The sequence below is a fragment of the Homarus americanus genome, unplaced genomic scaffold (genome assembly GCF_018991925.1).
Source record: "Homarus americanus isolate GMGI-L3 unplaced genomic scaffold, GMGI_Hamer_2.0 scaffold26351, whole genome shotgun sequence".
NCBI lineage: Eukaryota > Metazoa > Arthropoda > Malacostraca > Decapoda > Nephropidae > Homarus > Homarus americanus.
In genome coordinates this window covers 4,716,473-4,742,249 of record NW_024724368.1, presented here as the reverse complement: position 1 = coordinate 4,742,249, position 25,777 = coordinate 4,716,473, and the positions used below count along the sequence as shown (strand labels likewise).

The 25,777-nt window shown below is 38.4% G+C and overlaps 2 protein-coding genes across 5 annotated transcripts; one reads left to right on the top strand and one right to left on the bottom strand.

Annotated features, from left to right (window-relative positions):
• Positions 1-1,106: 1,106 nt before the first annotated feature.
• Positions 1,107-20,002, bottom strand: LOC121864197. 4 transcript variants are annotated; one of them, XM_042363210.1, is made up of 6 exons: positions 19,769-20,002; positions 11,949-12,038; positions 8,195-8,299; positions 6,147-6,389; positions 4,809-5,571; positions 1,107-2,140 (listed from the first exon to the last, which is right to left on the bottom strand). In XM_042363210.1, exons 2-6 carry the CDS (start codon positions 12,024-12,026, stop codon positions 1,629-1,631), a joined length of 1,701 nt encoding a protein of 566 aa, XP_042219144.1. In that variant the 5' UTR covers positions 12,027-12,038; positions 19,769-20,002; the 3' UTR covers positions 1,107-1,628. The 4 variants fall into 4 exon arrangements, with proteins under 4 accessions (XP_042219144.1, XP_042219146.1, XP_042219147.1 ...); XM_042363212.1 differs by having other exon boundaries at positions 8,195-8,265; XM_042363213.1 differs by lacking the exon at positions 19,769-20,002 and adding an exon at positions 19,277-19,656 and having other exon boundaries at positions 8,195-8,265.
• Positions 20,003-20,526: 524 nt separating this feature from the next.
• Positions 20,527-25,558, top strand: LOC121864196 (alanine--tRNA ligase, cytoplasmic-like). Its single transcript, XM_042363209.1, has 2 exons — positions 20,527-20,669; positions 21,439-25,558. The coding sequence occupies exon 2, from the start codon at positions 21,444-21,446 to the stop codon at positions 25,044-25,046; it is 3,603 nt and encodes a 1,200-aa protein (XP_042219143.1). The 5' UTR covers positions 20,527-20,669; positions 21,439-21,443; the 3' UTR covers positions 25,047-25,558.
• The last annotated feature ends 219 nt before the right edge of the window (positions 25,559-25,777 follow it).

Sequence of the window (25,777 nt, the reverse complement as noted above, 5' to 3'; positions counted from 1 at the left end):
GTGTTTGAACGGAATCTACCCAAATTAACGAACTATTCCCCTAAATTGGGAAATAAATAACAAAAAAGAATTCTCAACTCGATTTAAGGGAAAGGGGAGGCTCGAATTAGTTCGTACAATCAAGAAATTACTGTATGTACCATTATCATGAAGTGAATATCAGTTAATAGCATTCATCTTCACTTGTGAGTACAGTACTATATGTATTTAAAATATAAGGTACCCTGTACCATACTCTTCATGTATGCACATCAAAATATAATTCTGCTATTTTAAGTACAGTACTGCAGCATGTAAAAATAAATAAATAAATAAATAGGTATACATTACTCATGGTCAGAGGGTCCCTGGGTTACGAATGGTTTCTGTTCCTGAGGACGTTCTTAAGTCGGATTTGTACAGCTCCTCCACGACTTACGACCACCCGCACTTACGACCTGCCTCAGTCGTACCAAAATTTTGTCAAATTACGTATTTTCGAGTCCCAACGTCAGTGATTGCGCTGTGTACTGACAAAATTTTGGTTTGTAATTCACTTTAAAATGGCTGGCAAGCTTAAAAGTGAGAGTTTTGTGGTGCTAAGAAGAAAAAGAGACCCATTTTAGATTTTCTATGCATTATTTAAGCATTTTCGACTTACGACCTAGATTTGGGTCCCTTACCCTGTCGTAAGTCGGGGAGGAGTTGTACATAAGTCAGAACACATGCTATGTGCATACCATACTTAAAGAACAATGTTTAAAACTCCACTATATCATAGCCTATGTCCTTATATACTGTACATCAAAAATCACTTAATTTAAGACAAAAGAAGAAATAGAATGACAAGATACAGTAAATGAACGTAAAAAATAAGTCATCAAGTAAATAAAATACTGTACTGTAAATTTCAAGTTTAGCCTTGTTCGTATCAGTGGGCATTCATAAGTCGTGGACCCACTCTCTCTCTCTCTCTCTCTCTCTCTCTTTCTCTCTCTCTCTGCGTGCTTGCATGCACGCTTACTTTTTTCTGATACAGTATACTTGGTTCATTTTTTTTTTATAACTTTGTCATAATATATGAAAATGGCAAAACTTGGTCCTCATTTGGAGATTAAAAAGATATAATAGGAACTATTTTTGTTTACATTGGGCACATAAATAAATATCATATACAGTATAAGTAGATTGCACTACATATAATATATAAAATAATCTTCGGTTCTTTATTAGTAAGGCCATATCCAAACAGTCTTTTTAGTGGTCACCTGAAAATTGTCCTGGTAGAAAAATGTTTTCAGGGTACCAGAGCCTAGGACATGTTGACTTATTCCTGAATTTTATTTTTATTTTCTAACTTTTACTTTTGTACTTTTATCCTCTTCAACACTGATCGGCTCGTTAGTCGCTTGGACAGTCAGTCACGTCTCTGTTACGCACTGTTGGCAAGTACTGGTCATGCACTGTCTCGAAGGGACTCTCCCACCATGTTGCAGGAGGTTCCGAGTCATGTACTTGGGTGCATGGGAACTTGATGTGGTTTGTAACATCTTCTCTGACTCTGTTAAGATCTCACTTAAAGTACAGTACTGTATACAGTACTGTACTAACATATTGCTGAAAATAATATGTTACTGTACCATACTCATTTATCTCAGAGCAACTAAAGCAACATTTCTGGGTGAAACTTCTACATCAAACACTTTCTCTAACCATACGTTAGTGAAGCCACACTCTTTTAAGTAAGCCACTCTGTCCACAAATACTAGTGCTTCCATCACTGGCTGCAAGGCCAACTGCAGACCTGTGAGAGGTTCAATCAGTGGAAATAAGTGCTGGTAGTCTTCATAACATTTCTGTAAAATACGTGTGATATATTCCTCTGTTACAGCTGGTAAGTCTCTCCTTTCAGATGTATCAAGACTTTGATGTGGGGCAGCATCATTATCTTTTTCTGTTCTTTGACTTTTTTCTGTACTTTGTAAATGTGGTGAAGATGCATCACTGAATCTTTTATTTTTACTTGGTCCTGTAACATGTACATTGCCTTTGGATGGTATAAATTCATAATTTACAACTACATTTCTAATATATTCACTGAAGTCTTCAAAATGAGATTTTCTCACACATCGACGACGAAGTTTTCTCAAGGTAAATCCCTCTGAAATAACAGGGAAGTTAAAGGTATTGATATACAGTACAGTAGTATATACTGTATTATTATTCTGCATTATACACACATGTGTGAATTTATAATTACTAATATATAATATAAATAAGACATGGTTATATATATATATATATATATATATATATATATATATATATATATATATATATATATATATATATATATATATATATATATATATATATATATATATATATATATATATATATATATATATATATATATATATATATATATATATATACAGTAGGGTATGCTATATGACGGATCCTACTCACGAATATTCCTACTCTTGAACGGTTTTACCTATAAAATTGAGAATGCTATATGACGAAACTCCTACAACGAACATTATTTATTTATTTTTTTTTTATTTTTTTTTTTTTTCAATTTATTGTTTTTTTATTACAAATATTAATGATATTCTTTATTTCAGGGGTTTAGATGCATATTTATGCACTTTTTTACAATTTTTATAATTTTATATTATATTTTTCAGTGTTAAGTGGTTGTATTTAGGGGCCTGGAACGGATTAATCCCATAACGAACGAATGGTATAACGAACAAGGTTCTAGAACCAATTAGATTGAACATAGCACCCCCACTTTAATATTAATATTAGCATATATATATATATATATATATATATATATATATATATATATATATATATATATATATATATATATATATATATATATATAATCACAATGTCTTGAATAAAAACGAAAGCTAAGGTGCTCCGTTGTTTCCATTTTCCCGTGTGATTTTATCAATATATATATATATATATATATATATATATATATATATATATATATATATATATATATATATATATATATATATATACACACACACAGTGAACCCTCACTTTGCGCGGTCAATTGAACCCACGGCGGCCCGCGTAAAGTGAGAAACGCGTAAAGTGAACAACATAACATATGGGATTAATTGAAATAAGAGACCGGACCGACCCCCAAAACTCCACTTTTTCAGACACAATACCTACGTTGTAGTAAAAATAACTTCTTAATTTTATGGTGGTATGCACACACAATTAATATTTAAGAGAATACAGTCGCCGGTTAATGTCCATTCAAATAATGGACTCAAACCCCTCCCCCCCTCTCTTCCCACGCTCGCTGGCTCCTCCCTCTCTGAGAAATGTTTGGGTGAAAACAGTAGGTTTTTAGGTTTAGTAATAAATAATACCTCACACTATGGTTAGGATAATATAATTGACATTGCTGGATTCCTTGCAAGACTGAATAATTTGAATATAAACGTCTAATAAAATTCTTAAATTAGATCTAAAATTTGTATGTCTAATGCAAATTTTAGTATGTTTATATTTAAATTAATCACCATCTTATAAGAATTCCAGCAATGTAAATTATATTCTGGCCAGGTAATTTCTTTTTATGAATTTTATGAGCTAAAACAAATATATTCAGTAAATAAACAAATTATACTTCACCCAGACACTATCTATCAATCAAAATACCCCATCTCCCACTCTCTCCCTCTTCCCACGCTCGCTGGGTCCCTCCCTCCCTACCCCCCACCTCACCTCCCTACCAGAGAAATGTTTGGGGAAAAACACTAGGCTTACAGGTTTAGTAATAAATAATACCTCAGACTAAAGTTAAGATAATATAATTGACATTGCTGGATTCCTTGCAAGACAATCAATAATTTGAATATAAACTTCATATATTTTGCACAAAAGATAAAATTTTTGCTCTTTCTAATAAAATTCTTAAATTAGATCTAAAATTTGTATGTCTAATGCAAATTTTAGGATGTTTATATTTAAATTACTCACCATCTTATAACAATTCCAGCAATGTAAATTATATTCTGGCCGGGTAATTCCTATGAATTTTATGAGCTAAAAACAAATATCTTCAGTAAATAAATAAATTATACTTCACCCAGACACAATATGTTATGTTACGTACGTTGTAGTAAAAATAACAATTTAATTTTATGATGGTATGCACACACAATTAATATTTAAGAGAAATATCAATAATACTAGGTTTTTTAACACTTACTTAGAAGAAATGGCTGGGTACATGGGGATTGGGGTTGGTTCTGAGGCAGAGGGCAGATTATTGGCCCTCACCTGTATCACTTGTATCACCTGTATCACTATCCACCACAGAGGCTTGCAGAGCCTCTTTGTCACACCCCTCAAAGTCCATATCCTCACTATCACTGACTTGGGCTGGCTGTTGTGGGTGGCGGGTGAAGAACTCAGTACTGTAATGTTTTGTTGACTAGGTGACCTAGTGTGCACCCTGTCCGCGCCGCTTCCCGCGTAAATGATGAGATTTATCTCATAATTAAAACATTTCATTCTGGCAAGGTGCAGTGTAAATGACCAAACGCGTGAACAAAAACCGCGTAAATCCAGACTATACTGTATATTTATCAAGACAGGTATATAATGTACAGTATTTATTTTTATTTACTGAACTTATTAAATTTACATGACTTTCAAGGATTATCAGTAGAATTTCATGACTTTTCAGACCTGGGTTTCTCATAAAAAAAATTTGCATGACTTCAAGAGCAAAGTAACAAAGCTCAAAGATAATGACTATCTTTTAATGAACAGCAATGGCTTACCTCTGATACAAAATACTTCCAGAAGTGCTCTATAAGCCACATTTTTCTTGTGATTCTCATGGTCCTTTGCTGTTTGTCTGATCCATCGCAGACCTGATTCTTGAGCTGCGAGCCTTAGACCAAAGGTTGACATGTGAACATTATTTTGCTGTAATATATTTTTCAGTGCCTTACTCATGGGAAAATTTACAAATTCTTCTTCCATAACAGTTTCTTGGCCACATAACTTTTCAGGTTGGCTAATATTAACATCATGTGTGCTTTGTTTTTGCATCTTGTGGTAGCAACAAGAAAGTAATACAAGGGAAGATACCCGAGAAGATTCTTTGTATATTTTCATCATGATGGGAGACAGATCAGCACAGGCATGTAGTCCCAAAAGTATGGCTGACTTTTTGGGATGATGACCATCTGTGTTTACTACTGACTCTGAGTTATTTCCTTCATCATAACCACTTGATTCATGTTCTTTATTCATGATAAATACAGGCGGCTTATCACTTGTCTCACCGGATATTGAACTCTTTTTCGTGACCTGACATGTACATATTTGATCTACTTGAACTAGCTCTGATATCACTTCCTCAGCTTTATGAAGAGTTCCCTCATCATCTGCAAGGCTCCAGTGCAAGTGTCTGATCCCAGTACACTGGCCCGAGAGTTTCTGCTGTCTAGTATTTGCACTTCTTACATGTTCCGCCACACTTTCAGCACCTAAGATTGTGAACTTGAGTATGTGGTGAAGAAGAGTGTCTATATAGCCCTAGAAATGAGAAAAAAATTATCAGCTTCACATTAAAAAATATGAATTCAGTACAAAGAAAAAATACAATTATTTTACGATGCAAGAATAACTCTTTTCTTTGCTCTAACAACATGTTTCAAGACTGCAATGAACTGTTTACCTTTTAAGACTAACTAATGAACTGGCTGACACAATTCCCAACTAAGATTAACTCTGATATCTGATAATGCATTCCTTCATTCATGCAAAAAGTAATTAGCTTCTAAATACTGTACACACAGTATGGTGATATTCAGAAGTTTGCTACCTTCATCACCCAACAATATACTGTACTGTACAACTCACCTGACTACCACACATTTCCAGAAAGGACATTCATACCCTTACAAAATACAGAGAATATATTTTGAGACCCAATCCCAATAAAGCCACACAATATAGCATATGAGGGGCTCCGAGCATGATGTCAACATATCAGACGAGTAAAAATGCTGGAAAACACAGTTAAAGATATACAGTACAGTATAATGGTATAACAAGCACATAACAAGTTGCTTTGTCGTTGTCATCTTGCCCTCAGCACCCCTACTCACTATGCCGCTGCCAACATCCAGAACATGACGACTTTGTGTAGTGTCTGAAAGTCGCTTCACTAGGTACAGGAGAGATGCTACTTCGTGTTTCTTCTTCGTTGACATTCCTTTAGTGATCTCCTGGGGCAAATGCATTTTCTGGTGGGTATCTGGTTGACCATCATGAGGATTGACAACCAGATGATGCAGGGAAAGTCTCTTACACTTCTTTAAGAATAACTGAAGGGAAGACGGCCAATGTTCCTAGAAATTCAATAAATATAATGAAAAGTATGCGGTAATTCAATATTTTTGTACATTAAATTAAATTTCTATCTAGATATTACTTGTGCTGGGTGAAAGAAGACTAACTGGAAAAAAATATTATGAAAAAGTAGTGAAAGAAGACTAACTGGAGAAAATTTTAAAAGAAAGCAGTGAAAGACATGTAGATAGGGTTAAAACAGGGTACAGGGGGTAGTAGGCAGCTACCAAACAGGGAGGTACTACCGCCTGGGAAGATATTGGCAGCATAATGTGTTGTCTAATGGTAGACCCTGCTGCCATATGGCATCACGAAAATTGTGACCAAGTCCCAGGTTGCTGATCTGACATTCTGCCTCATTTACACACAATTGTAGGGTCTCAATTGTTTCTATTACATGACAAAACAACATACATATAGCGTTTCTCACTGTTGATTTTTTTTCATTCTTGCATTTCTTTGTATGTATTATTATCACAGTGTTGTTATTATTATTATTACCATTAATATTTTGTTTTACTTTTTATTATAAATTTTATTTACTATGAATTATTATTATTATTATTATTAAATTTTCGCCCCCCGGGCCCTGATGTGGGTCAGTGACCTGTGCCCGGGTGGGCTAATCCCGTAAAAAAAAAAAAAAAAAAGTAATGTTATTTAATGTTAATAAATGGAACAAAAGAAGTAGCTAACGATAGTGGTAAAGAAAAAAAGAGAGATCGCGTATGTAAGTGCGCACATGTGAAAATATATCGTCATTAATTTACATAAGAATATGAAAGCAACACTTATTTAAAATTCATATATATTTTAATTAATGTTTCTGAATTTGTTTTTATTGAATTAATGTTTGTGTGTGCAAAATTAACAATACAATTTATTAATAATACGTGGAATATTAAAACACACGAGGAGACGAGTCGGCTGCCGGCATTGTTTTTGTTAAAGCTTACAAAACCAGTGACTGATTGGGTCTACATATAAAACTGAAGAAAATAAGACCCTGATTGTAACTGTAGTAAAATTAATGTAAAAAAATGAATATGGTTGTTTGAAGTACCTGTAATGTTATTTAATGTTAATAAATGGAACAATATAAGTAGCTAACCATTAATGGTATAAAAAAGTGAGACTGCGCGTATGTAAGTGCGCACATGTGAAAACATATCGTCATTACTCTACATAAGAATATGAAAGCAACACTTATTTACTGCTCATATATATTGAAGGGTTAAATGTTGTATTCTGTATGGACAAGCAGAGAGAGAGAGCAGCAGAACTGCCAGATGTAAACAAACCTTAATTTCCCGCGGCTTTGTTTTTTTTTTATGGGGATTAGCCCACCCGGGCATAGGTCACTGACCCACATTGGGGCCTGAGGGGCAAAAATTTAATACTCCTGTAATAATACTAATAATAATTCAGATAAGTTTATAAAAAAAAAAAAAGAGAGCTGCCTATCTACCTATTGGACAAACTAAAATCGTTCCGGACCACGGAAGTTTCTGGACCACAACCTGTACTGTACAATAAATAAACTGAATAATACATGTACAGTATGAAAAGACAGATTCTGATACATCAATATAAGCAGAGAGATGACCATTACGGGTGGAGCTTCACAACAAATGAAATATTTATTAATAAAATTTTACGTGATTATTTGTTTAAGGAAACTTATACTACACAGTAAACTAAATTTTATCCATTCTTACCAAGAGTCAATTAATTTTAAATAAATAAAATTCAATATATGGAACAGTAGGCATTAGATACTGGAACCAAACCACAATAGACTTACTTGGCTGTTATATTGTGGAATAGTATTAAGGATCTCGACAGGAAGCTTAAGTAAAGCATCTCTCCATTCTTCTGGCATTTGAGAAAACACATTTCTTGTGAAAATCTGAAAGAATATCAACTAATAGTCACCGTATTAGTTAACATATGATAGTTAAAAAAATAATTACAAATCCTACAACAAAGACCAGTTTGGGGAACCAGTGTATTTTAACTAGCTAATTTATGGGTGAGTAACTAACTCAGAAATTAGAACCTTGAAACTATTCAAGATTTTAGCTCTTTTTTTATGACTAGTACTGTATAACCAAAACCCTAAAGGGTTCTTAGATATTCAATATCATTCAAAGCAAAGTGATATTACCTCTCTGCCATGTTAGCAGAACTTTTCTTCCCAGTCACTTGTTTGGTTACAACTTGACACCAATAACAATCCAGCTTCAGTGCCAGCTGTTATGTAACAATCCATCTCTCTTATTCATGCAATTATCCTGGAGAGGCTGAAAAAAAGACCTAACTGCTACATGGCAAGCCCCTCACTTAAGAGAAATATAAACCCCTTGTGTATGGGGCCCTCTCTCTGCTGAATAAAAACGCTTAGCATTAAACACTAAGGTACCTTGGCTTTACCTTCCCTCCAGCCAGAGGGGTAAAAAAGAAATAAGAATTGTGACTACTTGCACAGTTTGATCCCCTGCTCAAGCTCCAAGTGGGAATGAGCTATCCAAACATTACGGTGTTGTAACATCTAACCCAGGCAGTATTTATAGGTAGTGGCTGCTACAGGCTCACTATAAGAAGGGAACCTGTCTTTAATAACTCTACCCATAAATCCTGTCTGAAGGAGAAATCACTGAGGAATTTCAGATTTCCAGACACCCAATTTAAAACTACATTAGAGAAAATAAACACAAAATATTTCCTGGTTCAGGCATACAACTGACACAAGTAAACTTTTTGAGTTTATTTCAGAAAAATTATTCATCAAGTGTGGAAACATCCCCCCCCCCAAAAAAAAGTCTTCCCATGTTTACTATATGTATGTCATGCCATGACTATGGACCAGCTGGCTAAGGACTCGTTGGCTGGTTCAAGCAGCAATTACTGACATCAATCAACGTCAAAGTGCGTCATAACGGGACTGGCCAATGAGACGGGATGACGAGGTGGTTCGACGGAGGTGAGCTAGTAGCCACGAACCATCGCCCCGGAAAAGATGGAACTCCTGGCAGGCCCAGTTAACACTTACTGCCGTGAGCTGAGCCGTGTGCTGTGGGAGTCCTGCTGTGGTGCTGTAGGAATGTGAGGTGTGTGTGTGCTGTGGGAGTCCTGCTGTGGTGCTGTAGGAATGTGAGCTGTGTGTGTGTGTGTGCTGTGGGAGTCGTGCGTCGTGGGAGTGCTGCCGTGTGTTATACCAGTGTTGTGTTTTTTAATTAATAAATAGTTAAGTCCACCCTTATACGTTGTTCATTCTAACCCTATTATTCTATTGGAAATAGCATAACAACCGCGGCTACTAGCTCACCTCCGTCGCACCACCTCGTCTTCTCGTCTCATTGGCCAGTCCCGTTATGATGCACTGTGATGTTGATTGACGTCAGTAATTGCTGCTTGAACCAGCCAACGAGTCCTTAGCCAGCTGGTCCATAGTCATGGCATGACATACATACTGTACTGTAATCCTTCCTCACTGTGGTGTACATTCCACTATATGACCCCTTGCTTAAGCCTCTAAATTGTTTCAATTGTACAATACAAATGTTTACACTTGTACAACACCATCTCTTGAAAGACAACTGAAGTCCCAGATGTTTGATGTACAGTACTGTAATCTTATTCACGTCATGAAAAAAGATAGACAGACATTGTTTTGAATATATATATTCACCAAGAGTTCCACTACCATATATAATGTGCAATATCCATATAACACAAGACCACAAAGTAGACTGAAGGACTGTACAGTATGGGGTATTCTAATATAGTACAGCATGCCCTTCAAGTTAGTGGATTTTTAATTCACGGACCTCAATTATTCGCGGATGAAACCCTGGATGTATCCAAAAATGTCTAAGGGTAGTTTTAAAGTTGCTGGCATTTTTGCAGCCGGGACAGGGAGCCATTCGTTCAAAGAGACAGTAATTTCCTTTACCTGTACGTATTGTATATATATATATATATATACGCGCGCACGCACGCACGCACGCACGCACGCACGCGCACACACGCACACACACACACACACACACACACAATAACTTGTAATAAACCAGTGTATTCACTCCCAGTAAATCCTACTTCTTGCACTGTCACTATGTTGAAATGCCCTATAGTTCAAGCTTTTCCCCATCTAATTATTTTATATCTTATTTGTACCACTTATATTACTTGTACAGTATTTGTATATCGAAACCCATTCCCCAATTATGTAACTGTATATTTTCAGCCTTTTGGCTGCTATGCTCTTTCAATAAACCGTTAATTATTATTATTATTATTATTAAACACACATACAAATAAATATTAATGGGAAAATCCTCTCACAAATAATCAGAAACAAATACATTAAAAATGTCGAGTATCCACACAAATACGGTATCTTTAAAGTTTGGATTCCATTCACCCGGTAGTGGTAGCGTTAGAGCCAAAAATAGATCACATTGAAATGTACTACACAGTTGTTTCCATTGGCACGGTTGCGTTAGCGGCAGCATTAGAGTTATGAGTCTGCAGTGCATGCCAATCGCTTCCTGTAGAGATTGAAAACACAACCACATGGAAATGGACACGGGAATCCCACACAGTGATTCTCTATCCCTAAGTTTGCTCTCCTCACCCTGCAAAATGCCTCGAGGAAAAAAACAGTTTTCTGTCGAGGAGACTGTGAAGTTGAATTCACTCAGAATATATCCCAACCTATTATTGTAATGCATTTATATACTACATTTAAAAACCTTCATACGGTACATCATTTTACGAGACCCATACATTTTTTACACAACTGTTCTAAAATGGAGGTTCATGGTCTCAATAAAAGGGTCACTGGAATACTAATTTTGTGTCAATTAATATTTATCTACGGTTCCTATTATTTCCTATTTATAAGCAAGACTCACCTTATACATATTGCAAGTCGATGCCTTGGGCAAATGACTTCTCTGTTCCTGCAGTGTTTCACCAAATCCTCCTCAACCAGGGAAAGAACATGTGTGAACTGTTGTCTGCTCAGATGAAAATATTCTTAGAATTTTTCTTCATCAAAGCTCAAGTCTTTTACCAGAGTACTGCAGGCTCCATATTTGGTCCGATTCAGCAGCAATCTATGAACCCACCATCTACGTTTCCTTGTTCGTTTTTCTTTTGATTTACGCATAATCTTATACAAACCCAAGATGTTTAATAGCAATTCATCCTGTTCATATAAATATTGTCATAGATTCGATGCACTAGGAGCCACCTTTCCTGTCGTGTTCCTGCTAGAATGACAGCTGCAGCATATGGAAACGGGTGTCCGTGTTTCAGGGCAATTTAACGCAAACGTATACCACAAGCACACTGCAAACGCATATATGGAATCCCAGCTTAATACTGTATATAAATATAGTACAGTACTGAGGTTTTTCTTGTTAATAATTTGTGCATCCCAGGAGAACCCCATTGAGCTAATTCTCAAAGAAACAGAGAACATGAAGGTAAAAAAGATTTAAAGAAAAGGTTTTTGGGGAAAATTTTCTTTTAGAAATAGGGTACAGTACCTGAGTCACAGGAAAGTTGTACAGCCATTCTACATCTTGTAACAGGTGTATTATGTCTTCCAGAAGTCTAGTCTCCATCACAGGGTATCTCTGTAAAAAAGAAAAAGATACAGTACAGTATTGGAAATTCAAAATACAGTAGCCCATAACATTGGTTAAATTTTGAATGTTGAAATATTTGGAGAAAGTTTCACATGAATTGGAGTGTGGCATCATACAGTACAGTACACACAGATTGAAGGACTGGTGCTACATGATAAATGTTTTAAACTTATGTTCATGGTTAGTGACTATGACATTTACTCTTCCATCTGTCTTTACTGTACTGTACATTAATTAAGAGTGTTCAGGTAATGATAATTTTTTATCCTCATTTGTTGATAACATTGAAACATGTGTTATCATTCACAAACATGTTAAATAGGATCAAATTAGTGTCCTGGTTATGAAAGGGAAATGTTCTCAACAGTATAACCCATTAATTTAGGAGCAGGAACGTGCGAGCTAAATACAGCGGTGAAAACTATGAAAAATATGTGAGTCTGCCTGCACACTCCACAATAAGATAAAATGGTATTACTGGATGTTTCACTCCAATTATAATCAAATAAACATTCAGTGATTCTAGCGTATTGCCAGATACCCAAAGAATGTTCTATATTACTGAGGGTATATACAAACACTTGTTGTCTTTAAAAGTAGGTTCTATTCTCGTACGGGAGATGATATTACAGAGGACACAGGAAGCCTGTGGGCACACCACCAGGACTCGGTCTTAACTACCTCTACATCTATCTATGTATTACTACGCGCTGGCCTATACAGATGCCAGCATTCACAAGCTGAATACATAAAGTATAAATGTGATAATTTATATACATAATATGGTGCACAATAAATAGAATATTACATAGAATTAATACATGTTCTGTAATACTTTACTATACATAATTAATAATAGTAATATAACAATATACAGCTGAAGGCACTACTTTGTGTCCATATATATCATACACCTCCCTCCCCCCTATACGCTCATAGTTTCATCTTGAGCGGACCTTTTGTTTCTGAGTCGCTCGGACCTGCGGAGTACTGGGGCAGAAACACAAGGTGGGGATGGATTTACTTTAGAGACATCAACATTAGGGGACTCAACTGGGGAGGGGTCAACACTAGGCAGCTCCACAGGTCGGAGGAAACGACGGTTCCTCCACCATACTCTACCACTAGGAAGACGCACTTGGTAGTCCCTGGACCGGCCAATACCCATAACAACCCCAACCTTGTCCCAGCGGTGAGATACCGGATCTTGAATCCTGATCTGCTGGCCGATACTCAACCTGGGAAGGGGGCGGGCATGACAGTCGTACCGAGCAGCGACATCTGCGGCTCGTTCTGCTGCACGGCGGTCACATTCTTCAGTCTTGGCCTGCCACTCTTGAGAAAAAGACTTCGGGTGGGCAGGAACACAAGACCTGAGATGATGTCCGTATAGAACCTGGGCTGGGGAGCGTCCGGTGAAGTTCGGGGTGTTGCGTAACTCCAACAAACCTCGATCGAAGTCCTCGCAGTCGATATTTCCTGAGGGTGACACCTTAAGGATCAGGTGTTTCACAGTCTTGACTGCGGCTTCAGCGTGTCCATTCGCCTGGGGGTAGTGGGGCGAGGTCACGACATGACGGACTCCCCAACGGTCCATGAAGTCCCGGAACTCGTGGCTGGTGAACTGGGGTCCTCCATCAGTCCTGAGGCGGAGGGGAACACCAACTTCTCTGAAGTAATGCCTGAAGCTCCGGATGGTAGCAGTAGCCGTTGTATCACTACCACAGGGGACGACAACAGGCCATCCAGACAGTCGGTCGGCAATGACGAGGAAGGACTTCCCTGCAACTGCAAAGAAATCGGCCGACACAGACTCGAAGGGTCTTGAAGGGTTATCGTCGCACATTAAAGGTTCCTGTTGCTGGCTAGGTTGCAGAATCTGGCACGGTTCACAGGCACGGACGGTACTTGCAATGTCCGCGTTGATTCCGGGCCAAAATACAGTCTGCTTCGCCCGTCGCTTGGTGGCCTCCACTCCTCGATGGCTGTCGTGAAGGCGGGCCAAGGTACGGCGGCGTAGGGCAGCAGGAATAACTACTCGTGGACCATACAAGACGAGGTCTCCATCACAATAGAGGTCCTCGCGTATTTTCCAGTACGGGAGTAGCGATTCATGAAGGTCGTATCGGGTAGATGGAAATCCCTGAACACACAGTCGACGAGCCGGATGTAGGAAGGGTCGGCCCGGGCTGCGGTGCGGAGATCTTCAAGAGTTTTGTCTGCATCCGGTGCTGTAGACTCTTCTGATGTGAAGACGGCCTTCAATGAAACCACTGACTTGAGGGATGCAGCAGCTGTAGAACACAACATCTCGTCCTCTGGGGTGGGGCGACTGACGGGGGCGCGGGACAGGGCATCCGGGATGCACAACAGCTTACCCGCACGCCACACAGCCGTGAAGAGATAAGGCGAGAGCTTCTCTTTCAGACGTTGAAGGCGAGGATTTTCTACTGCATCCAAAGAGTAGTGATTGATTATAGGTATAAGGGGCGATGATCCGTGAAGAGGGTGAAGTGCTGAAGTCCTATCAGGTAGAAACGGCACTTCGCCATCGCCCAGACAACAGCCAACATCTCCAGCTCAATCGTGGCATATCGGGTCTCAGCGTCCGTCAGGAACCGGGATCCACACTGAATTAAGCGGAGTTGTCCACCGCCATGGTCCTGCAGAAGGGCGTAACCAACGCCGTAGAGTCTGGAGGCGTCAGTCTGGAGGACGGTGGGTAGGGCTGGGTCGTAACAGGCGAGGACAGGTGGACTCACAAGGGCCTGCTTAACTCGCTGGAAGGCCTCTTGATGATCTGGGGTCCACAGGAATGTCCTCCTGGGGCTCAGCAGGGGGCGTAACGGCTGGGCTGCGGCGGAGATGTCAGGTGTGAATTCAGCCAGCTGATTGACCAGACCTAAAAAAGAACGGAGGTCTGTTAGGTTGGCAGGGGTTGGAAAATCCCTGATTCCACTTACTTTCTCCGGGTCAGCTGCAATGCCTGATGCTGAGAGAGTGTACCCACAGAAGTTCACTGATGGAGCGGCGACTACAAACTTGTCAGCGTTGAGGGTAATCCCGTACTTTCGACATCTGGTGAGAACTTCATATATCCGGGAGAGGTGGGCACAGTAGTCTTCGTCGTGGAGTAAGATATCATCAACCACCTTGACACAATTCGTGACTCCTTGAAGGGCCGCGTCACCACGTTGACAGAATGCATCGCCCGTAGCGGCAAATCCCATGGGGCCTCTGCAATACTGGTATCTTCCAAATGGTGTGATGAATGTAGTCAAGTGTTGGTCTTCTTCGGCCAACTCGATCTGCCAATAACCACATAAGGCGTCCATAGTTGTAAAAAACTTCGCCTTCGGGTCCACACTTCGAACAGCTGCGAAGGGTGTGGGTGAAGGGTGGGCTGGACGGGAAACTTGCTGGTTAAGTTTTGACAGATCGGTGGTGATCCGTACTCCACCACGAGGTTTGGCGACGGGGACGAGAGGGTGGCACCAAGGTGAAGGTTCGTCTCCGGCCGGTTTGATGATTCCCTGAACAACCATGGAGTCAAGCTCTTGTCTAACTAGCTCCTTGTAGGCGTGAGGAATCAAACGAGGGGTGTGGATGGCAAAAGGTGTAGCACCATCCTTAAGATGAATCTTCATAGGTGGACCCACCATCGGCTTGAGTGGTGTGGATCCTAAAGATTTCTTATTAACCAACACGTCAGCAAACTCCTTGAGAAGGTAAGCTCTTGCGTCAGAAGGGGACGTGTTAGTAGAGATAGGGAATTCCTTCAACCTGTTGACATGGGTGACCTTTAAGATAGGTTTAGGGAATTCCTTGGAAATAATGGCCAATCCTTGACAATGGCCATATGATAAGAGCGGAGTCGGGATACCATTATGAACATCAATCCGGGCTGAGCAAGACTGCTTACCAAAGGTAAGGGTAGCCCAGAAAGATCCTACTCACTGCGCCATCTAGCGTATTGCCAGATACCCAAAGAATGTTCTATATTACTGAGGGTATATACAAACACTTGTTGTCTTTAAAAGTAGGTTCTATTCTCGTACGGGAGATGATATTACAGAGGACACAGGAAGCCTGTGGGCACACCACCAGGACTCGGTCTTAACTACCTCTACATCTATCTATGTATTACTACACGCTGGCCTATACAGATGCCAGCATTCACAAGCTGAATACATAAAGTATAAATGTGATAATTTATATACATAATATGGTGCACAATAAATAGAATATTACATAGAATTAATACATGTTCTGTAATACTTTACTATACATAATTAATAATAGTAATATAACAATATACAGCTGAAGGCACTACTTTGTGTCCATATATATCATACAGTGATTTTGCTGGAGTGACAAAGGTGCAGTAGCTATAGCCTACCTACCACTGTATTAAACTGTCGAACCCTGATGGTACCACAGGTAGCATTATGCTTACTGCTGTGGTGAAACTGATGGCCAGACATTTTGTCACCGGTCCATTGAATACCATGTTATATTTATCAAATTTAGATAATAATTTCTTCATTTTGGAAGTACTGAAGCCAAAATTTGGTTAGGTTAAGTTAAGTTAGGTCAGGTTATGATAGATTTAACAGGTGACAAAATGTCCTTGACCTGGTATGACAATGTCTTGGCACTGTTATTTGTTCTTACTCACTTATTGTAACTACAGTATTTATGGATATTTTCCCATGGGATTTTAAATAAGTAGCCTGAATAGCTAGAAAGCTGATAAGTGGTGAATGAAAAAAAAAAATGTAAATGTAAATACATGTATATGTACTATATTTCATTATTTTTCTTTTGACCCAACTTTTACTTGTATCCTCTTTGCCACTGATCGGCTTGTTAGCCTCTTAGGCGGTCGGTCACATCTCTTACACACTGTTGGCAAGTACTGGGCTTCTGAATGGGGTATGCCCAAATTGCCCATTTCGTCACCACTGCTTTACCCGTTTCATCACCGCGTTCATTCCCATTAATATATACACGGTATAACTGTTGCTTGGGACAGAAAATAATAAAAAACAGTAAGACATTTATTAAAGACGAAAATATAAAATAAAAACATTGTTAATACGCCTGTAATCATTTTACTTAAACAATAATCATTATATACACGAAAATAAATGTTGCTTGGGATAGAAAATAATAAAAAAAAACACTTTTAGCTTGTGCTCAGCAACTAGTTGTAATTGCAAATCAACTATTGAGGCTTCTCTGTGAAGAAGTCAAGAAAAGGGTAGAGCGAGATTGTTCTGTGCTTCTCGGTGGTTTATGCACTGATGCCAAATCACCTTATTTGTTCTGTATTTTGTTTATTTACCAATGTTTAATCATTTTCTTTATTAATTAATTAATATTCATGTATAATAAGAACACAATATTTCTCGAGTCGTCTGTATACATGTGCAATTTCTATTCGTGTAATATAATAACTTACAATTTGTCACTAATACCAGCGACTGTTAGTGGTGACGAAAAGGATTTGATATTAGTGACGAAATAGGATTTTGGTGACGAAATGGGGTGTATTCTTCTGAATGTATCTGAACTTGCTCTAGTGTTGGTCAAGTCTGAAAGACCTCACTCACTTGGTGCTGTCACAACACTGGCAGATTGTTCCAAGAGTTCACAACTCTCACGCAAAAAAAAGTTCGCCTTCACAGTTTTCTGGACTTGCGGCTTCTTCTACCTTGAGCTGTGACCCCTAGTGGGGCGGGTGTCCGCCAGCTCCAGGTATAGACACTCGACTAAGTAGTGGTAGATTGGTAGTGCCCTTTGATATGTTTACAGTATACACCTCAATTAGCCCCCACCCCCTTGCCCGTCTGTGGTATAAGCTAACCCTAGTTTCCCTTGGATTCATATCACCACTAATGGTTTTTATTTACTATTGTAGGATACATGGGACTATAACATATACCTGTATAAGCATTTATTGACATTATGTAAAACCAAAAGTGTAAGGTAACCAATGTTATACTTGAGTACTGTTACAGTACCCTAACTTACACAAAAAAATTCAGTTTTGACTTTTTGAAGATACTGGATTTTATTTTAAACAACTTTAATATTTTTAATTCTGAATACTAATCTATGTCCACCCAGCAACATAATTTTCATTATAGGATATATTAGAGACGAGAAGAACCATTTGTTTGGTTGGTTCAAAACTCAACCTAGCATACATTGGCATGCTAATAACCATCAAATATATGGATAAGATATAAATAACTTTTATTCATTATTATTATTTTTTACTTGTACACAATGGATCAGCATGTACTGTATGTACATATACTTAATCAGTAAGTTGATACTACCCAAAAAAAACACTTAAAAACACGCTATGTATACAGTATTTTTCTAGTTGTCGGTTAGGTATTTTTTTTAGACCTCCAGAAATTGATAGAACTAGATGAAACTTTGTTGTAAAGATTATTACAATCTATTAAATAGATAAATGGAAACAAGGATTCATTCAGTGTCCGTAGGTATGTTTTAAAAAGTTTCTCAGGTACGTTAGGCAGGTTACTTTAGGTTACGTCATGTTTTAATGGGTTCTGTGCTTTCTCGTGTAGTGGATACGTGCCATGGGTTGGCTGGTCAGCAACAAATCAGCAGTTGTAGGGGAGAGTATCCACTACACTCGTTTACATTTATCCATTTAATAGATTGTAAATAACGTTTCCACAAAGTTTCATAAAATTCTATCAATTCTTTCTGATTTTAGTCTAAATAAACTACGTAACCGACAACCGGACAAATATCCAAAGCCTTAAAAATTAGTTAATATTGGTCCATTGGCTGTCCGCAGGTTCCCACCAAGTTTACCTGAGGTTATACTCCTCACTTAAGAGTCACTTGTCTCGTCCTCTTCCATGTAGGTTAGGTTAGGTAGGTTGGTTCCTATGGTATGAGAATAGGTTTTCTTTTTGTGTAATTTGGTTTGTTTTACTCAAATTTTACCTCTATTTTTGTGCAAATTAGCTGTTTCTATTAAAGATTAAAATTTAATTTTTTTGCAAAAACCGCTAATTTGCACAATAAATGAAGGTCAGATTTCAGTAAAACACTGAAAAATTTAAAAAAAACTATATTTACCAAGACATGAAGGGAATCCCTAACAAACATAATAGGTTTTCTTATTTAATTGATGGTGATTTGACGAGAATATGAACCAGAAAATGTACTTTAATTACTTTTATCCTCTTCACCACTGATTTCCTGGTTAGCCGCCTGGTATTTTTGCTATTACCATCCTATAATAAAAGGTTTTCTCCAGTGAATCTCTTACCCCATCAAATTTCCTGTATTATATTAATAATAACGGCACAGGGTAATACTGTATTGCAGTAACAGCAACCACAGAATTCCGGAAATTCACTGCACTCAATAGATAGAACTATTTTTTGTATGATCATTTTCTTATATGACATTAGGTTAGGTTAACTTAGGTTAGGTTAGGTAACATTTTTTATCAGATTCTTTGGTTGATGCAATCTGCAATTTTACCCGGTATACCGTAGTACTCCTGTACTAGTGGACTCTTATAAAGATGTTTGCTATGGGTATTAGATTTCACCCATCTCTATCACTTTTTCTTATGGCATTTCTATCGCAAATTACATGTAAGCGAACCGAACAGTGGTGAAGAGGATAAAGAAAAAAGTATATATAAAAAGGTTATTTACCGTTAATACTGTACAGTACTTGGAAAAATCTGCAGTCACCGCGAGTCATCTGTTTGTTTACACCCGGGACCCGCTCAATACTCTATGTCCACTAAAACGTAAAATTACACCAAGACGCTTCAACACAGTTGCTTTTATTGGAACCAGATATCAAAATAAGTACTTTCTGTTTAATATAGAGGGGGGAGGCCGCCCCTACCCCTTCGGCTAGGAAGTTAGGTAATGTTACTAAGTTTCTTTGGTTAAGTCGGGTTCTATTAGGTTCATTATTATTCATTGGCGATGGAAGTGTATAGAATGAAAGTTACGCAACATGATGAGTTATATCTATTGCATGTGTTAAAAACCTTAAAATTGCTGAGATTCCACTTGTAAAAATTTACCCTGCGCGTTTTTTGTGCACTATGCTTATTATACCTCATTAATTAGAATTCACATGGATCACGCGCACTACAGTGATTTATTTGCATATATTTGCATGTATATGCTGATAACTAGGTGTTTCTTGTGGTTATCAGCATATTCTGTTTATTTATGACGACATTATTCATATTTATTACATCATGGTAAAAGTGATGTCAAAATCCTATAAAATCCGGAACTCAACGAACGGATATATAATTTATCTATTTCATTGTGATTTGATATAATAAAATGTAATGAACTTATATTCTTCATAAAGGGACTAAATTCATATATAATAAAATAATAACAAATTAAAATAGTTTAAGGAAAGCTATGTGAGGCAATGATGTATTTTTTCGTGGATTATTGTGTGGAAAACTATAAATTGTGGCTTGGCCGCCTGTGGTGTTTAGACGACCAGGTGGAACGGAGACTGTCATTGGGCAGTGCTGCCGCTTAATTCTTTATTTCCATCTAAAGTCTTTCATATAATAAGGTAAGCTGTTCATGTTAGTCTATAAGAGTAAAGACGGTGCAAGATACATGATTAATATATTGTCAGTATAGCAATATATTGTGATAAAATTTGACAGCTGTTGAGTTGTTTAGTTACAGGCCGGGTTGAGTGACTCGCTCCTGTCACTCCTCGTGTTAGTGTTCATGATACGTTTCTTCTGACATTAAATGCCAGAACGTCTTTTTGGGTTAATAGGCAGTGGATTTTTGCCGTGATTGACTTAGTTTCTACTAACACTATCTTACCATGCGTGCTCTCTGATTGGCTAATGAAATCAAAACGACAATGCTCAGAACCTATTAGAACCTTACGAAACCTAACCTCGCCTCACCTCACTAGTAATTATTTACGACTTCACAGCTGCTGATTTTTCATATAAAACGAATCTTAAAACACTCCAATTTCACTGTGTTTTATAGTGGAGGCTGTCATAGTTATGGGAGATGTGTATAAAAAATTGGGCTTAATATTGACGACTGACCTGCGGACGAGTTATTTGTTTTACTGTTTATTTCCTTACATTATTTTCATCTGTGAGTTCTGATATGATAATCATTTCTTGTTCAAATGCTTCATCTGGTAGATAATTTGGGGTATGCTATAACGAATCTAATTGGTTCTAGAACCCGAGGCCTCCATACACACACACACTCCTGGGCTGTGGTACATTCATTTGGAGGCAACTGTACTACAGACTATGTAGTGTTAAATTTATTATTGTAAACTAACTGCAATCTTTTGTTGACAGGCAACATGAAGAGTGCAGAAGTGAGGCAAATGTTCTTTGACTACTTCCAGAAGAAACACAACCACATTTATCAGCACAGCTCCCCAACCATTCCCCATGATGACCCTACCCTGCTCTTTGCTAATGCAGGCATGAACCAGTTTAAGCCTATCTTTGTAGGCAGTGTGGATCCCAACAGTGACATGGCCAGCCTCGTGCGAGCTGTCAACTCTCAGAAGTGCATCCGTGCCGGTGGAAAACACAACGACCTGGATGATGTTGGCAAGGATGTCTATCACCACACTTTCTTTGAAATGTTGGGTAACTGGTCCTTTGGGGATTACTTTAAGAAAGAGGTATGTTCTTGGGCTTGGGATCTCCTAGTAAACTGGTACAAGCTGCCTGAAGACTGCCTGTATGTTACATATTTTGGTGGTGAACCAAAACAGGGCCTTCAGCCAGATTTGGAGTGTAAACAGATCTGGCTAGACATAGGTGTGAAAGAGAATCGTATATTGCCTGGAGATATGAAGGATAACTTTTGGGAAATGGGTGACACTGGTCCTTGTGGCCCGTGTTCTGAAATTCACTTTGACCGTATCGGTGGACGCCACGTTCCTCATCTCGTCAACATGGACGATCCTGATGTATTAGAGATATGGAATCTGGTGTTCATGCAGTTCAATAGGGAATCGGATGCATCACTAAGGCCGCTACCTAAAAGACACATTGACTGTGGCATGGGCCTGGAACGCCTTGTATCTATTCTTCAGCACAAAAATTCTAATTATGACACTGATCTTTTTGTACCCATTTTTGAAGCTATCCAGAAATCATCAGGTAATAGACCTTACTCTGGTAAAGTTGGGAAAGATGATGTTGATGGTATCGATATGGCTTATAGGGTGTTGGCCGATCATATCCGAACTCTGACGATAGCTTTGTCTGATGGTGGCATGCCCGACAATGTAGGAAGGGGTTATGTTCTACGCAGGATTTTGAGGCGAGGTATCCGTTACGCTTCAGAGAAGCTAGGAATGAAACCCGGAATGTTTGCCAATCTTGTTGATGTAGTGGTTGAGTCACTACAGAATGCATTCCCGGAGGTTTCTAAAGATCCAGAGTTTATTAAAGATGTGATCAATGAAGAAGAACTACAGTTTCTGAAAACGTTAGACAGGGGACAGAAATTGTTGGGTCGCACAATATGTAAGCTGGGTGGTGTTCAGGTGGTGCCGGGCGACGTGGCCTGGAGACTATACGATACTTATGGATTCCCAGTTGATCTTACTCAGCTAATGGCAGAAGAAAGAGGCCTGACTGTTGACATGGGAATCTTTGAAGAATGTAAGAAAGCTGCTCAGGAAAAATCAAGAGGAGGGAATAAGGATAAGGATAATTCCTTTAGATTAGATGTTCATGCCATTGAAGACCTCAAGAACAAGAAAGTGCCTTTTACTGAAGACAATTTAAAATACAAATACTCAGCAGGAGAATCTCCAGAGTCAAAATATGAATTTCAGTTTTGTTGTGGAAAAATTTTTGCCATTAAATACGACAACCAATTTGTAGACAGAGTTACATCTGGTAATAGGTGCGGCATCATTCTCGACAAGACCTGCTTTTATGCCGAGAGTGGTGGTCAGATATATGATGAAGGGTTTATGGTCAAAATCAACGATGAAGAGACAGAATTTAAAGTTGAGTCAGTAGAGGTTAAGGGTGGCTATGTTTGCCACATTGGTGTTGTGGAAGGTACATTAAATGTTGGGGACGATGTAAACCTGAGTTATGATGGAGAACGCAGAAGACACCTCATGAATAACCACACAGGCACACACATTCTCAATTTTGCTTTACGACAAGTCCTTACTGCAGAGGCAGACCAGCGGGGCTCCCTAGTAGCTCCTGATAGACTTCGATTTGATTTTTCTAACAAAGGCGCCATGACTGTAGATCAAGTGAAGAAAACAGAAGAGATTGCCAGAGAAATGGTTAAAGAAAATAAGTTGGTGTATGCAAAAACTGCACCTCTCACACAGGCAAAAAATATCCAGGGTCTGCGTGCAATTTTTGGAGAAATGTACCCGGACCCAGTGAGAGTGGTTTCTGTAGGTATTCCAGTTGAAACTTTAGAGGCTGACCCTGCAAGTCCAGCTGGAAATAAGACCAGCATTGAGTTTTGTGGAGGAACACATCTCCACCGCACTGGACACATAAGAGACTTTGTCATTCTCAGTGAGGAAGCGATTGCAAAGGGGATCCGGCGCATTGTTGCTTTAACTGGTACAGAAGCCATTAAAGCCTTAAACAAAGCTTCACACCTTGAGAATGAGGTCAGTAAGCTCAAGAAAAGGATAGAAGGAAATAGTCTTCCATTCAAAGAAGTTGTTCGTCTTCTCACTGAAATGTTAACGGATATCAACCATGCCCATATCCAGCACTGGAAGAAGGAAGAGTTGCGTAAGACAGTTGAAGCCATCAAAAAAGTTCAGGGTGATAGTGACAGAGCACGAAAAACAGCAGTATCAAAGGAAGCCATTCAAATTACAAAGAATATGCTGGCAGCTAACACCAACATCCCTTACTTAGTGACTGAAATCAAAGCTTTTGCACAGAATAAGGTAATTAATGATGCTTTGAAGGAGGTAAAAAATGGACCTCCATCTCTGTTCATTAGCACCGATGAAGATACCGGAAAAATTCTCGCCATGGCTTCTGTTCCAAAAGATGTTGTTGCCAAAGGTTTAAAAGCTGATGAATGGGTTAAGAATATGACTACACTCCTGAATGGTAAAGGTGGTGGCAAACCCGAGTCAGCTCAGATCAGCGGTACCAATGTAAAAGCTCTGAAGGAGGCTCTAGTGGTTTCAGAGAAATTCGCACAAGAGAAATTAGGTTGTGAACCAGTCCTGCTAGCTGCTCCCCAAGCACTTGCTTCTGTTTTTAGTCAATTCAAGGAAACTAAGGATAAGGAGGAAAAAGATTTGAAGAAAACTGTACAAAAACAAGTTGGTGAGGCAGTGACAGATGGAGTTGTGCTTCACACTTACCCCAACAACATTCGTGCATTTCCAAGTCTAATAGCTGCTGAATATTCTGGGAAGGGAGTCACAGTTTCTGAGAATTTCAAGGCTGGAGCTTCAAATATCACTGAAAATTATATTTCTCAGTTTGGCTCCAGTGTAGTGCCTGCCTTAGAAACTCCGCATGGCTCCATGGTAGGGAGTATAGCTCCAGCTTGGTATCTTGCACCAGATGCCCTTAAGGGGTCTAGTTATGTTGACCAAGGGCAAGTATTAAGTTGGATGTCAACTGCCGACTCACTATTGCTGCCTCTTGTGTGCTCAGGAATGATTTCTCCGACTAAGACAAAAAAAGCCGGTGCTGGTGAAGCAGCCATGAACGAGCTGCAGAAACTTAACGTTTACCTTCGGGATCACACCTTCTTAGTCGGGGAGAGGGTGTCACTCGCTGATATCAGTGTGTTTGCTTCGCTGATACCTGCTTTTCAGAATGGGTTGGGCGCTGCTGCTATGAAAAAATTACCTTGCCTGAATCGTTGGTTCAACACCATTTTACACCAGCCTCAGGTTACTCAAGTTGTTGGTTCTCTTACTATAAAATAGCCAGTGTAATGTATAGTACAGTATGCTAATCAAAGAAACTCCAGTGACTGAAATGCTACTTTAAACCAGTCATAATTATGTTGTACAAAAATGGAAAATTATGTTCAGTGCTTGAGGTACTGTATTGAAATATTAATGGTTAGAATTGTTATATTCTTGAAAGTGTATACACTGTTTTCTTATTATATGTTAAAAAATTTAAATGACGTGAGTCAACAACAATTCAATAGATTAATTTGCAAAATGGAGAAACTATAATCTATAACAGAATCTTCAGTTGGGAATAACCAGGGAAAATTTGATCAACCGTCTGTCACTCCTAAAGCACTTTGTGGTCTCAAATTTATCTGAAGTATTTGTTATAACTGGAATCTGAAATTTTATAAGGTCAAATACAAAATTAGTAGTTCCCTGTACTTATTTTTTTTAAGGTAAAGGATATCTAGAAGGTTGTTTTATTACTGTTGATACACCACGAATATATCAGTTTAATAAATAAAGTAAAAAAAATATATATTTTGTTTGGTTTTAACCTTGGGATTATAATAGTATAAACATGTTTCTGTACAACCTTCTGCACCTCCTATAGTAGAGGTTACCTGTGTGTGTGATGTCACTCTCATATCAGTGGATGCATTGAAAGTTTATTTACCCAGAAAAAACAGATTCAAAGTGAATAATAACATTGACATTATCTCAAGGAATTATTATGCAGTTTATTACAGTATAAC

What these genes read in the sequence shown, in the direction of transcription:
- LOC121864197 (XM_042363210.1), bottom strand. Translation starts at nt 12,026, where the DNA reads ATGGAGACTAGACTTCTGGAAGACATAATACACCTGTTACAAGATGTA. An exon ending in ACAACTTTCCTGTGACTCAG is followed by an intron (nt 8,300 to 11,948) that starts GTACTGTACCCT and finishes ATATTCTTTCAG; the next exon opens with ATTTTCACAAGAAATGTGTT. An exon ending in TTCCACAATATAACAGCCAA is followed by an intron (nt 6,390 to 8,194) that starts GTAAGTCTATTG and finishes TTGAATTTCTAG; the next exon opens with GAACATTGGCCGTCTTCCCT.
- LOC121864196 (XM_042363209.1), top strand. Translation starts at nt 21,444, where the DNA reads ATGAAGAGTGCAGAAGTGAGGCAAATGTTCTTTGACTACTTCCAGAAG.